This window comes from Alosa sapidissima, chromosome 24 (assembly GCF_018492685.1).
Source record: "Alosa sapidissima isolate fAloSap1 chromosome 24, fAloSap1.pri, whole genome shotgun sequence".
NCBI classification, from domain to species: Eukaryota; Metazoa; Chordata; class Actinopteri; order Clupeiformes; family Clupeidae; genus Alosa; species Alosa sapidissima.
Window position 1 is genome coordinate 994,011 of NC_055980.1, and position 12,674 is coordinate 1,006,684.

Genomic DNA, 12,674 nt, shown 5'->3' on the forward strand with positions numbered 1-12,674 from the left:
ACGAAAATTTATATTAAAAATTCACAGACAACATATGTTCACATTCATGGCAAAATTCAAACGGGACCAGAAAATAATGATTTTCTCACATTCACTTGCATTAACGATTTTTCAATCTAGAGGTCCAGCAAAGGGCGGGACTTACCAGCTCTATCACACCTCAACGTCTTTCGAAGTCAGGCAATTGTCATACCATTTCTATGGCACAGATTCTGGTGTTTTGACGCAAGCTATAAGTAAGTATAAGTATACTCTTTTGATCCCGTGAGGGAAATTTGGTCTCTGCATTTATCCCAATCCGTGAATTAGTGAAACACACCCAGCACACACAAATCCCGGCGCAGTGAGCTGCCTGCAACAACAGCGGCGCTAAAGCTAATAATCAAGAAGAAGGATCTATATGCTCAAAAGAAAAAACAAATTGAACACTCATCAATGAGCAGCTCAAAATATTTAGCCTAGGTCCTCTTTTAGACTCGTTGTTAATGACTGCATTTTGCCTTGGAAAGTTCTGCGCTCCATTAGCGCCTTTTAGTTATGAAAACTTTAACCATCAGCAACACATTGAAAATATGCTAACTGAAACAACTGGTGAACAAGAAATAACTTTCCAAGACAACATCAAACTATTAGGCCTAGGTGAACTTACAATCGCACTCAGTGGAATATTTTTAGTTTCGCAAATCGGCAGCTGGGGAAACGCAAATTTGCGAGTGAACACTCACCTCATCAAGTCTTTCATTTAACCCACCGTTGGATAAAGAAAAACTAACATAAAGAGAGGCCACTATGCTTTGCCTGTCATTCTCACTTGTCACTTTCTCTCTGTATCTCATCCTCGCATGAAATAGATTTGCGGGAGATTCTAATTCACATGCTCAAGGAGCTTTCCGGAGAAGTTGGATGTCTGGTCGTTTTGCGTAGTTTTAAGTAAAAAAACTGTAGCAGCGTACTTTGATGTGAAAACGCGTGGTTGCTATGCAAAATGCGTACAGTTTGGCAGGTCTGCTAGTTAAATTGCAATGTGAGAGGCAGCCAGCAGGGGAGGATACGTTGGCAGGATTATTTAAAAGGCAACCGCAACTACATTGTTCGTCTGCCCTGATTCTGATACCATGGCGGCATTAATTTTGCCGTGGCGGGCCGCCTCATCAACGTAGAGGAAACACTGTGGCCACTACAGCCAAATAGTTTGCTGTTTACCTGTCCTAGGTCTCCAAAGCAAACTTTGCTAGGGTAAAATTGCTGTGTAAGAATCTAACGAGACACATTTACAACTGAAAAAAACATTGGTGACTCAAAAAGTTTTATTTTACAAGATATTACAAAATACAAATAGGGAGAACCAAATGTTTCAATCTTACCATATCTGTGGAGAGACGAGTGAGGTATTTCTCTTTTTGCACTTCATTCCCCAGTTTGGACAGCAATGTGTTGATGAGTGTGTTCTGAATGTCACACAGAACCGCAACAGATGGGTCCACTTTTGCTAGTTCTTCAATCACCAAAATGGACGCGAAAAAGCTGGATCCAGTGCCACCATATTGTGGGTCAATTTCAATACCCATTAACTATGAAAGACGTACAAAATCATTTATACACCAAAGCAAGAGCAGATATATTTAATTGCTTTCATTTTTCTTCTGGGTCATTCCACGTCAATTGAACCAGGGCCCACGCACTTAGGTCTCAAAAAATTCTGAAAAAATTACCAGGTGTACCTATGTTACCCAGGAGACACACTGTAAAATTACTCTTAGGTAAGATCAATACTTTCCAAGATACGGCCAGTTTTACAGGGGGAGGGGGGTGTCGATTTTGGTCGGCCTCTTTTTTTTGTCAAAGTTCACAAGCCCACAGCGCAAGAACTAAACCATGTAGGAGGCTCAAATTTTGCATGCTGGTACATAAATAAGAATAGTATGTAGCAAAATAGTCATGTTTGGTCTGGATAATCCTGCATGGTCATAGCCGTCCCTCAAAGTTGATAAGTTGACAAGTTTTATTGGAGTTTTTGGCTGGGCTCTGTTTAGGCCTTCAGAAGACATTTTTTTGACCATTGAGATCAATATGTTTTGTATAGAGCTACCACAGGTTACTCTATACAACCACAGGTGGCACTGTGGTAACTCTACACAAAACATATTGATGTCAATGGGGCATTTTGCCCATGTTCAGGGTGGAAAATAAAAAAGAAAGATTTTCATAAGACAAGTCAAATTGGTGTTTTTAAAAAGAAGGGATCATGGAGAATAAAGAAAAACTTATTAAAAAAATATTTGTATATTCCCACAAAGGTGTTTGGGTGCTCTGAAAATGATAACCAAAATTATTGTTTTATAGACTTGTGAGGTCTGCTGTTCAGACCCTGAAGGGATTTATTTTCTGTTCATTGCTTTTTGTGAGAGTGTTTCTACTTATCTCAGTAAGGAAAATAAATCAAGAGCCTATGTTGAGTACAAATATGTCTTCTGAAGGCCTAAACAGAGCCCAGCCAAAAACTCCAATAAAATTTTGATCAACTTTGAGGGACAACTATGACCATGCAGGATCATCCAGACCAAGCGTGATGATTTTTCTACATACTATTCTTATTTATGTACCAGCAAGCAAAATTTGAGCCTCCTACATGGTTTAGTTATTGCGCTGTGGGCTTGTGAACTTTGACAAAAAAAAGAGGCCGACCAAAATCGACACCCCCCTTCCCCTGTAAAATAGGCTGTATCTTGGAAAGTATAGATTTTACATAAGAGTAATTTTACAGTGTGTCTCCTGGATAACATAGGTACACCTGGTGATTTTTTCAGAATTTTTTGAGACCTAAGTGCGTGGGCCCTGGTTCAATTGACGTGGAATGACCCTTCTAGTATTTTACAATACAGACCCCTTGCTCAAAGAGACTTCTGATGACCTTCTCATCCATTTTGGAGTTTTCATCCATTTCAGACACAAACGGTGAAATCTGTTCTTGAGCAAACTTCTTCACTGATGTGACATGAAAACAAAAAATACAGTTTGTCTTAATGTTTATATTTACATAGTCACTATTAGCTCAAAGTACTGATAAACTTTATTTTATCAAACAAATATATTTTCATAACCAACACACATGGTTATAACATTCCACTCCTCAAATCACCAACCCAAAGCTAAATGCAAGTGCTACTCTTGAGGCACCAATTCCTGGATTTTGCTACAGAATTCATGCCTAGAAAAGTCCACAGCATGATTGTTTGCATATGCAACATTTGAGTCAACATTTTACCCAGGAGCCGGTTGAACCAAGCCTAGTCTTGACAGCTATGTTGATCTTTGTTAAGACCTAAATTTAACTATGCCTGATCTTGTGAGTGCCCACAGCATTGAAAATGGGAATGTGTGTTGATAGGATACACTGTAAACTATCTCCTGTCATGTATTGTTTTGATCTGGCAACGGAGGACCAAAGAAATACAGATATTAGAAAATGAATTTAACTATAGGGCCAAGCAATTAAACATTGTCACAAATAAAAGAAAATAATCACGCTGGAGATGGATAACAGAGGCAATTAATGATCGCTCCAACTCAGGCAGCCTCCGTTCAGATATTAGTCAAAACAAAATAAAAGCCTTTCTGAGCAAAGCAAAAAAAAGTAAAAGAAAGAAAAGTATCCAACTGGTGGAGATCCTTCCCAAAAACATCAATCAACAGCAATTTAATTGTAGATGTCTTTGGGGAGGATTCCCCAGCCTTTACTGGCCGGTGTGGAGAGTGGCTTTTGACAGGTCAGAGCGCACCGCGTCTGTCACTAGGCCTGAAGCATTCCCGCCAGTTGTAGAACAATGGGACCAGAGTTTGTGTTAAAAAAAATGGACATTATATACGGATACGGACTGGTGCGGTAAATTAAATGTTTTTTTGATGCATGTGGAAAAAAAGAATGACGATGTATTGGATTGTATACTTTGTATGGGAAAAGCAAAGGAATATTGAAATGTCATACGTGGTCATGGTATCGCTAAATGGTCTGATGCAAAGCATAGCGTCGGGGCGGTTGTGAGGGTTTCATGTGCGCACTTTTTACATCTTTGTGAGATTGCTCCAACTGTGCCTGTATGTTAGTTTGTATTATGTATTGAATGTTTACCTTACCTGTGGTATGCCTGTCTTCCGGGGTGCAGGGGTGCAAACAGAAGGGTAGGGGGTGGGACGCATTTAAATGGTCGGGGCGCGCTCCCGTAAGGGAAGCGCTCATTTAGGCAGGGGTGTTTAGGACAATTATTATTTATTTGTTGTTTAGGGTATTGCAGCGCATTGGGGATGTCGGAACACAAATGTTATAGAGTAGTGTGTGCGCTAATGCAGTTTATGGCTTAAAACAATAGGTCAAAGGGGCGATTGATTATTCGCTGTGGTTTGGTTGAGTCCGATGGTATAAAATGTCAGTGAGCGCTGCATTCGGGGTTCGCCTCTGTCGTGAGTTGTGTTTAATGTTTTCCGTTTTGTCTGTTACCTAAACCTGCCGGTAGCTTAATAATAATAAAAAAAAAGGAAATTACGTTAACTTGAATTTCATTGCCTGAGTCTCACCATCCGCTTGGACACATTACTACAGGAAGGAATTACCATTTCATGTAAATGCAAAAAGGCTGCTGTGTAAAACATTGTATCAGTGTAATTTTTTATTTTTTTTAATTAACTTGCAGTATGATTATTCAGACATAGGCCTACAGTTTTCTTGAAAACCACTTAATAGGTTAGATGTTAGCTTAGAGCATACAATCGTCAGTACAAATGAAATGTTAAATCAATTGTGATGCCCTAGGTATTAGGAACATGAGTTGGATGTTAACTAGGGCTGTCCGCGTTAACCGCGATGCGATTATGGACCAAGCGTAATGCTTTACATTTTTTTTAATTGCATTAATCACTTGTTCTGTTATCAACAATCCCTTTTGGCTGCTACTATTTTGACCCTTTGATGCACCGTTTCTTGTCCTCATACTGCCACAGACACTTCCTAGTAGGCTTCTGCCTAGCCCCAAAGATTGTTAAGGCGGAGCAAGATACTTTGTCATAGCTCATGTCTATAGGCGCGAAATGGGGATCGAATCCTGTCTGCATAAAGAGGCGTGTCGATGACGTCTGTGAACTGCTGCTCTCACTGCTCCTTGCACGCATCTAGGCAAGTGGGCGTGTCAAGCAGGCAGCTCTGAGTGAGTGAGTGCGCAGGCAACTTCAACATAGTTCCAGATTTCACCTTTTGTTTTATCCACAAGGCCGAAGACTGTCGGGAAAGACTATGTCGGATAGCCTACATCGCGAATAGTGAAGGCAAGCCATCAGGTACACAGAGGCCCGTTTGTAAAATATGTTTCAAAGTCATTTAAAAGCAGTAGGCTACGCATGGAACTTGGCTAAACACCTCGCAGACATATCCCAAAAATGTTAAAGAGTTCAAAGAACGACAGGTTAACGAATATAGAAAACACGACTCCATGGTTAGTGCCAAGTTCTTCTCTTCTGTTAGTGAAACGAGTATGGTTCTCTGGGATAAAGCGAACCATAATTCATCAATGAATTTTGACGTGACATAACGAGCTGTAATCATTTTGACGAGACATAACGAGCTGTAATCATAGGGTGCTAACGTGATGAAAGCGCAATGTTCACGCCAGAATAACATTACCATAACTTGTAAACAATCTATTTCATGTTTGGTCAGTACTATTGGTAATATTTGTCATGGCATGTAGACTGCAATTTGTTCAATAATTATTGCCCAGATGTAGGATAGGCTACCCGGAATGCGCTAATTAAAGCCCACAGCATATAATACCACCAAAGCGTGTCCTAATAATAATAGCGGGTTATTGTTACGCGGGCAAATCATGTTATCAAAGAAATAGACGTAATGTAGGAATGCACACAGATATATTGCAACAGGTAATGGTGTAGGCCTATCTAACGAAGACCTGAGTGGTTGGAACGTCGTACTTGTACACTGGGTGCAAAGAAGACTATCCTCACATTGTTTCCCTAAAGTTGCAACTGGCAAGGAAATCAGGAAGGCCTAGGGTAGACTATACTGTGTATCAGATAGCCTAAAGATTAGCCCCCTCTGCATAGCATTCAGTGATTTGCATACAGTAATTTCAACACTGACCTTGATCTAGCCTAGTTTGGCTATTTAGCTACTTTATTGCCAAAACACACCACAATGTAAATGAACTATAACAAACAATAAAGGACTTAGTCATACAAAGTAGGCCTACTATTTTACTGACTATAAAATAATAATTATGTAGGAAGTTTAGAACCCAGAATTGACCTGCACACTACAAAAGTGCACCGAATTCAACACAAATGACTCAATACACTTGGAGGAGGTATGAGTCCTTTCTTTTCCAGATATCTTAGGATTTCGCTGTAGTATCGTTTCAGTTTCGAGCATCGTGATATTTATGGCAGGTATCGTATCGAAGTCATAATTTTGATATAGTAACAACACTATACAGTATGTGGTAAAATTCTGAGCTATGCCCATAGACTTCAATGGAGCAGTCGCTGCCTCTGCTCTGCATAAAGGGGGATTATTTATGACCCCCCCTCGTGCGATCCGGGTTCCCGGAAGTGGCTCCTGATGAAATATCTTGCTCCGCTTTAACAATCTTTGCTAGCCCTTCACCTCCTGTAGTCATGGAGATCCCCCCCTGCAAATTATTTTGTTGTGAGTACAGAGCCTTGGCACAGGCAATGTGCCAGACCAAAAAACAAAAAACGTGGTAACACTTTATTTTAAAGTTCACGTTAGCCAATGCATACCTAATTAATGCCTGTATTAGTGACTTGTAAGGCATGTGTTAGGCAACATTATTACACAGCTCTTCACAAGGCAAGTAGAACGCTCCATTGCCTTGAATGGGCTTTCCCAAAGTTCTACGGTAAAATATTTTCATGTAATTACCGCTGCAAACATATAATTACCGCTGTCAATGGCAACGGAGTTTGTGCTTCTACTTCAGGTATTTCATATCACTACGCAAGAACTGGAACTTCGTTCAAAAGTGAAAGCAGACGGTTGATCAACTGTGTTCTAAAGAATGTTTGATTCAAGTTCAACGTGTGTTGTTGCGAACTATGTTTCTCAGCAAATGCCACGATGAACGGTAGAGAATAGGCTAGGCTATGTAGGCTAAAGTCATATTGGGGGAAGTTTATTATTTTGGCAAGTAGCCGTGTAATAAGCGGGATAATGTATAGAACGCCGGTAATTATTGGGAAAATAAGTCCCTTTAGGGCGGAACAAGACCCCTCCGCTGCACCCTGTCGGGACTTATTTTCCCAATAATGACCGGCGTTCTATACATTATCCCAGTGTTTCCCATACATTGACTTATTTGTGGCGGCCCACCACAATATCAACATTGACCACCACACAATGATTTTCCAGGTTGTACCAAATTGTGCTTAAATCTTGTTAGCATCATAACCACGCTGTGCTAATTTGTTAAAAACTGTTGCATTCAAGTTAATTCTGGAAACCAAGCACCACAAATGGAATTAAATTCTGTGGGAAACACTGTATCCCTTACTGTACGTACACACCGCCGCCGACTTGAGCTTCCAAAGAAGCTCTGGTCGCCCTGTCAAGGACGCTTGTCAAAAAAGTACAGGGAAGCTTCGGACACTTTGGCCGCTCTGACGTGACCGAACGTAAAATGCCATCTTAATACTTTATTCTATTCGATTGGTTGCTGGTCGTTGGTCGCTGAACCGCGTCATAGCTCATTACCATGAAGTTGACTGACTTTCAACTTTCTGCTTGACGCTCAAGTCGCTCAAGACGCCCAAAACGCGACGCCGACGGATTTGCCGCTTCTGGCAGCTGAGAGAAGCCAGTTTCCATTGAAAATGAATGACTTCCTGAATCCTTGGAAGCTCAGGTCGGCGGCGGTGTGTACGTACAGTTACTTATTACACGGCTCTTCAGAGTGCTGCAGAATGCTCCATTCACTTGACTGGACCTTCCCAACGTTCAGTGGTCTGCTAATGTAACCGGCAGAGTCAGTGCTGTATTAAGTTTGTCCTCCTGCTGTTACCGTAGCTCCTTTCCCCTTTCTCACACCTTCCAGTAAGCTTCTAAGTGGCTAGGTTTCCTTAGCGGCAACACCACTTGCTATAAAATAACAGGCTCACCGGTAGGCCAACTAAGATCCCTAGTTTCTGTAAACTCTGCCGATTCGGCTATCCTTGGTTCTCTGGGTGTTCGTCTGTTAAAGGTACGTGCTTTTGCCTCATCTGCTACACGATCAAATGATTGTATTTAATTGTTTATTTAATGTTAAACTGTGGGCAACAGGTGTCGCTAGACGCTTCCGAGTAGTTGGTGGGTAGCCCTACTACTGAAGGTAATAGTACACTATTTTAATCATTGTTGTTCAACGTCAGGCTACCATGTTTGTGAGGTTGTATGTATATTTAATAGCCACATTGTAACGTAGGTCTCGGGTGAAAGACGTTTCAACGAAGCCCTGCACTGTTAAGGGACTTATCGTAACACCCCCAATTATCACCACTTTTGTTCAGAAATTCTAAAACAACAATGTTTTTTAACACTTCAAAATAACATTTGCTAAATGAACCTTACATTTTTCAGTAGCCATAGGTGTGTAGATTTGAACAAAATCTGGTTTGGTTCTTAACGGGAGCATTTACTGCCTGAAATATCCGATTTTGTTTACCACGCTTGGAGTTATAGTGCTGGCCTGATGGGTCGCGCACACGCAGCCTTACAACACTGTTTACAGCTCGAGTCACGGTAAAATGTTATTTTTGGAATAGTAGAATGGAAAAGTAGAATGATGCATAGTGTGCATGTGTAAATCCTGTCAATGGAAAACTGTTATTTGTTGATTGTGTATTGTTTATGGATGGCTGATAAGGACTCTTTTGTGTCTCCAGAACCAGTTGCCACTGCTGTTTTGCCTACTGTAAAATTAATGTAAAGTAGCTTTTGCCCTTTTTGTTTTGTTTCTTTTCTTTTCTGTTTAGTTGGTTTCATTTTGTATTATTTGACTTGGCCTTTACCTTTTAGCCTCCTGTTGCCTCTCTCCTTCACGGCATTAGGGCATGTGTGGTACTGGCTGCCCCAGTAGTCTGCTACCAGTGTGAAATCCTTCCTATTCAGCTTTGCTCTACTGTTTTCCCAGTCACTGAGTGCTAACCATCGCCTCCCCCCTTCTCTCTTCTCCAGAGTAATAGTGAAGCTGTTCACTGGGAAGGTCGCCGGATCTGAGACCTCCTCTTCGCACACTGCTCACAGTATTTTGTAGTGGTACTGTAACGTGCACCTCACCATTTGCTGTGATCACATTGTTGCAGTAGTTGTGCCTATGCGTGTATGTGTGTCTGTGTGAATAGGCACCAGAGTCAAGAGCACGAGTTTGTGTCGGCCTCACACTTCTCCCAGGACAGGTAACCGCTCCCCATCAGCTGACTAGCTATCTCTCCCCTGCTACTGTCCCAAAGAGTAATATCCCTGGTGGCAGCCATTACCACTTCCCCTTGCCGTTCACCCCAGTGGATGCGTGCTCTAGTGCTTAACCTCATAAATGGCCTTGTGAATTAATTAGTGCTGTGAAACGATTACATTTTTTAATCATGATTAATCACTGAATTCCTATAGTTAATCACGATTAATCACATATTTTATCATATGATTAAAATTCTATTAGGCTATTTTGCATTTCTGAACTTTCCAGAAGTAAAGCAATTATTGTTCATCTTGATTGGGATTCAAATGAAAACGATACTGTGTCGCGGTGTGAAAAGGCAGAATCGCGACACACCCTTCTAGTGTTTCACGCAGTGCTTTGCAGCTTACGCGGCCGCAAAAGCAACCCACAACTCCCGCTTTACTTATCGGTAGCCTACGTTGTCCAAAAACAAATAAATAAATAAATAATAATTTCATACCTCTCCTTGCTTTCATTGTAGACTATGTGTGCAACTTTACCAAACAGTATAGAAGTAAACCCCCTCTCCTTGCCCCGCTCTCTCTCGCGCTCCTATGTGAATGTTTTAGTTAAGTCGCGCGTGTTCATTGAGCAGCAGCAGCAGCAGGAGAGGGTCCCCCTCTCCTGCTGCTGCTGCTGCTGCTGCTACTGCTCAATGAACACGCGCAACTTAAATAAAACATTCACATCGTGAAACCAAGGAAGCATAGACGACTAGCTAAATTACTATTAAATCTGCTTAGCATCATTAGCATGCTGCACATATTTGTTTAAAACTCTTGCATTGAAGTTGACTGATCATCTCAATACCAACGTTTCCCAAAAGGGCCTGTCCCAAGGAGAACAAGTATTACCTTGAAACTTAAACACACATGGGGAAACTGAACAGTCCAATCAGTAGACTATGATAGGCTAAGCTAGCCAACTATGCTACTTTGTTAACAATATTTCCAATATAGACATAATATGCATTGGCTGCTGGAAACAAGAAATGCGGCCGCCATCTTGGACCGGTCATACTCCTCGTTGCGTTGCAGCAGAAGACACAAGATGACAGCACTGTGCAGCATGATCCTTCTCAAATCGGCGGACCATACTCGGGGGATTTACTTTTCACAAGTAAGATTTAACATAACCGTACTATTGGTTGTATTTTGTGAATAGAATATTACCAGAGAGCTGAGAAGGAGCAATCTGTGATATTACTGTATGAAAATCGTAGCCATCTAGCTAGGCTATGTTTACTCGGTGTTCACCCGGCTATGAACTGAGACTTGATAAGTCATATTCCATAACACTGACTTAGATTACAACTGACACAAGAAGGCTATTGTAGAAATAAATCATACTAGATTTGGCCGGCGAATTTTACACAAGTTGCACAGACTAGCCTATTGGGCAATCGCTAGCTGCTACTTGTAGCCTAAGTGTGTTGGTGGTAGCCTCACTATTTCCTGAATAAAGTAACTTTTCAATAGCTCAACTTCTTTATTTATCAAGTAGCTTAGCCAGACAAGCTACACTTTTCTTGTCATGTGAAATTAGCACAATTTAAAGTAGCTTCCTATGTAGTGAACTAGCCTACTGCTGTGTTTGTGTTAGGCTACTAATACATTTGACTGGGTGGTAGTTTTGTGTAGTGTTTTATTCATGGCAGAGTAACTGATAGTTTAGCTCACTAAAATTTCGAAGTAGCTTGCCCAACACTGTATTATTCACATGTCATTTACCCCTAACAAGAATAAGATGCCTCTCAAATTCCTTTTCATTCATTTATTTATTATTTTGTATCTCTCCAGAACAACTGCCTTGTTCAAGAAGACTGTGAATGAACTGAACGGTCTCCTCACACCCCTGGAACTGAGGAAGGTGCAGTTCTTCATTGCAGTACTGCAGGGCATCTGCTACACTGTGACTGAATGTTTGATTTATGAGCTCCATCACCTGCATTTGCCACTCTGTGTCCCATTTTCCCATCGTCTGGTTGACTCAGTCCTCTTTTATGGAGTTTACCCAGTTTACTATGCCATCTTATTTGCCCACCTGCTGTCTGAAGCACTTTTGTTCTCAGCCAAAGTGTACCCAAGCAATTTTAGCAAGGTGGGAACATACAAAATGACATGCACCAGTTGTCGAAATCATAGAACCAACTGCATGACGGTAACTCTGTCTTACTGAGCCTGTGAAGACACTCCCTGATTCTTTACTGATTGCAATGAATGGGTTGATCTTAGCAGTTTCTAAAATGTTTCTTAATTCCTTTTTATTTAATCTCTTCATTGGGGCTGGAACCTTTCTGTGAACTGTAAATAACAGATGCTGTTGATAAACCCATGACACTGTACAAGTGACAAGTCACCTTTTTGTCTTGAATTGATGAACTGTTACACTTACTATGCCAAACCAATGTCTGTTTATTAAGGATCAGAAACAAACCTACAAACTTGCACTGTACAGTATTTATGGAACTTGTCTAACAAATGCTGTTGATATTGAACCCAGTTACTCCATTTCCTTTATGCCACACCAATGTCTGTTCATCACTTTATTTTTGATGGCACTGAACTGAAAATGTTAATGGATTTTTTTCTGTAAATTTAACTCATTAAAACTTGTATCAAACCAGTTTTTGTCTATGCTGTCAAACGTGGATTAGTTATGTTCCCAGTTTTTATATTGGATGTCATCACTTTATAATATATCATATATCAGAATATTCTATTACTGTTAAGCCCACTATGAATATTAAAACACACAACCATGTTTCCTGTATCATACAGCTTTTCTACTGGGAGGTTTACAACTTATTCTGAGTCAATTTACCCAAGTTTGTCACTAAACCACATAGGCCTACTTGGAATACCCCTCAGATGTCTGAATGGCACTGATCTCACTTAAATGTTTATGGAAACTTTCTGTGGACTGTGAATAATGCTGTTGATGGAACTTTTCTGTCAACTGTGAACTATATTTAACTCATTAAACTTGTATCAAACTAGTTTTGTCTATGCTGTCAAACATGGATTATGTTCCCAGTTTTGATATCGTCAGGTCACTTTACATCATATATCAGAATATTCTATTACTGTTAAACCCACTATGAATATTAAAATACGCTAAATCATGTGTCCTGTATCATAGCTACATGTATGACCTTTGCAGCAAAAAAAAACG

At 40.6% G+C, this 12,674-nt stretch overlaps 1 protein-coding gene across 2 annotated transcripts in view; it reads right to left on the reverse strand.

The window, feature by feature from the left end:
- acadsb (acyl-CoA dehydrogenase short/branched chain) overlaps positions 1–12,674 on the reverse strand; it is a 151,873-nt gene that overhangs the window by 95,660 nt on the left and 43,539 nt on the right. For both annotated transcript variants that reach the window (XM_042082663.1, XM_042082662.1), the window contains exons 3-4: positions 2,885–2,985; positions 1,365–1,571 (exon numbers count right to left, since the gene is read on the reverse strand). In XM_042082663.1, coding sequence (XP_041938597.1) covers positions 1,365–1,571; positions 2,885–2,985 — 308 coding nt within the window. The remainder of the gene's footprint in view (positions 1–1,364; positions 1,572–2,884; positions 2,986–12,674) is intronic.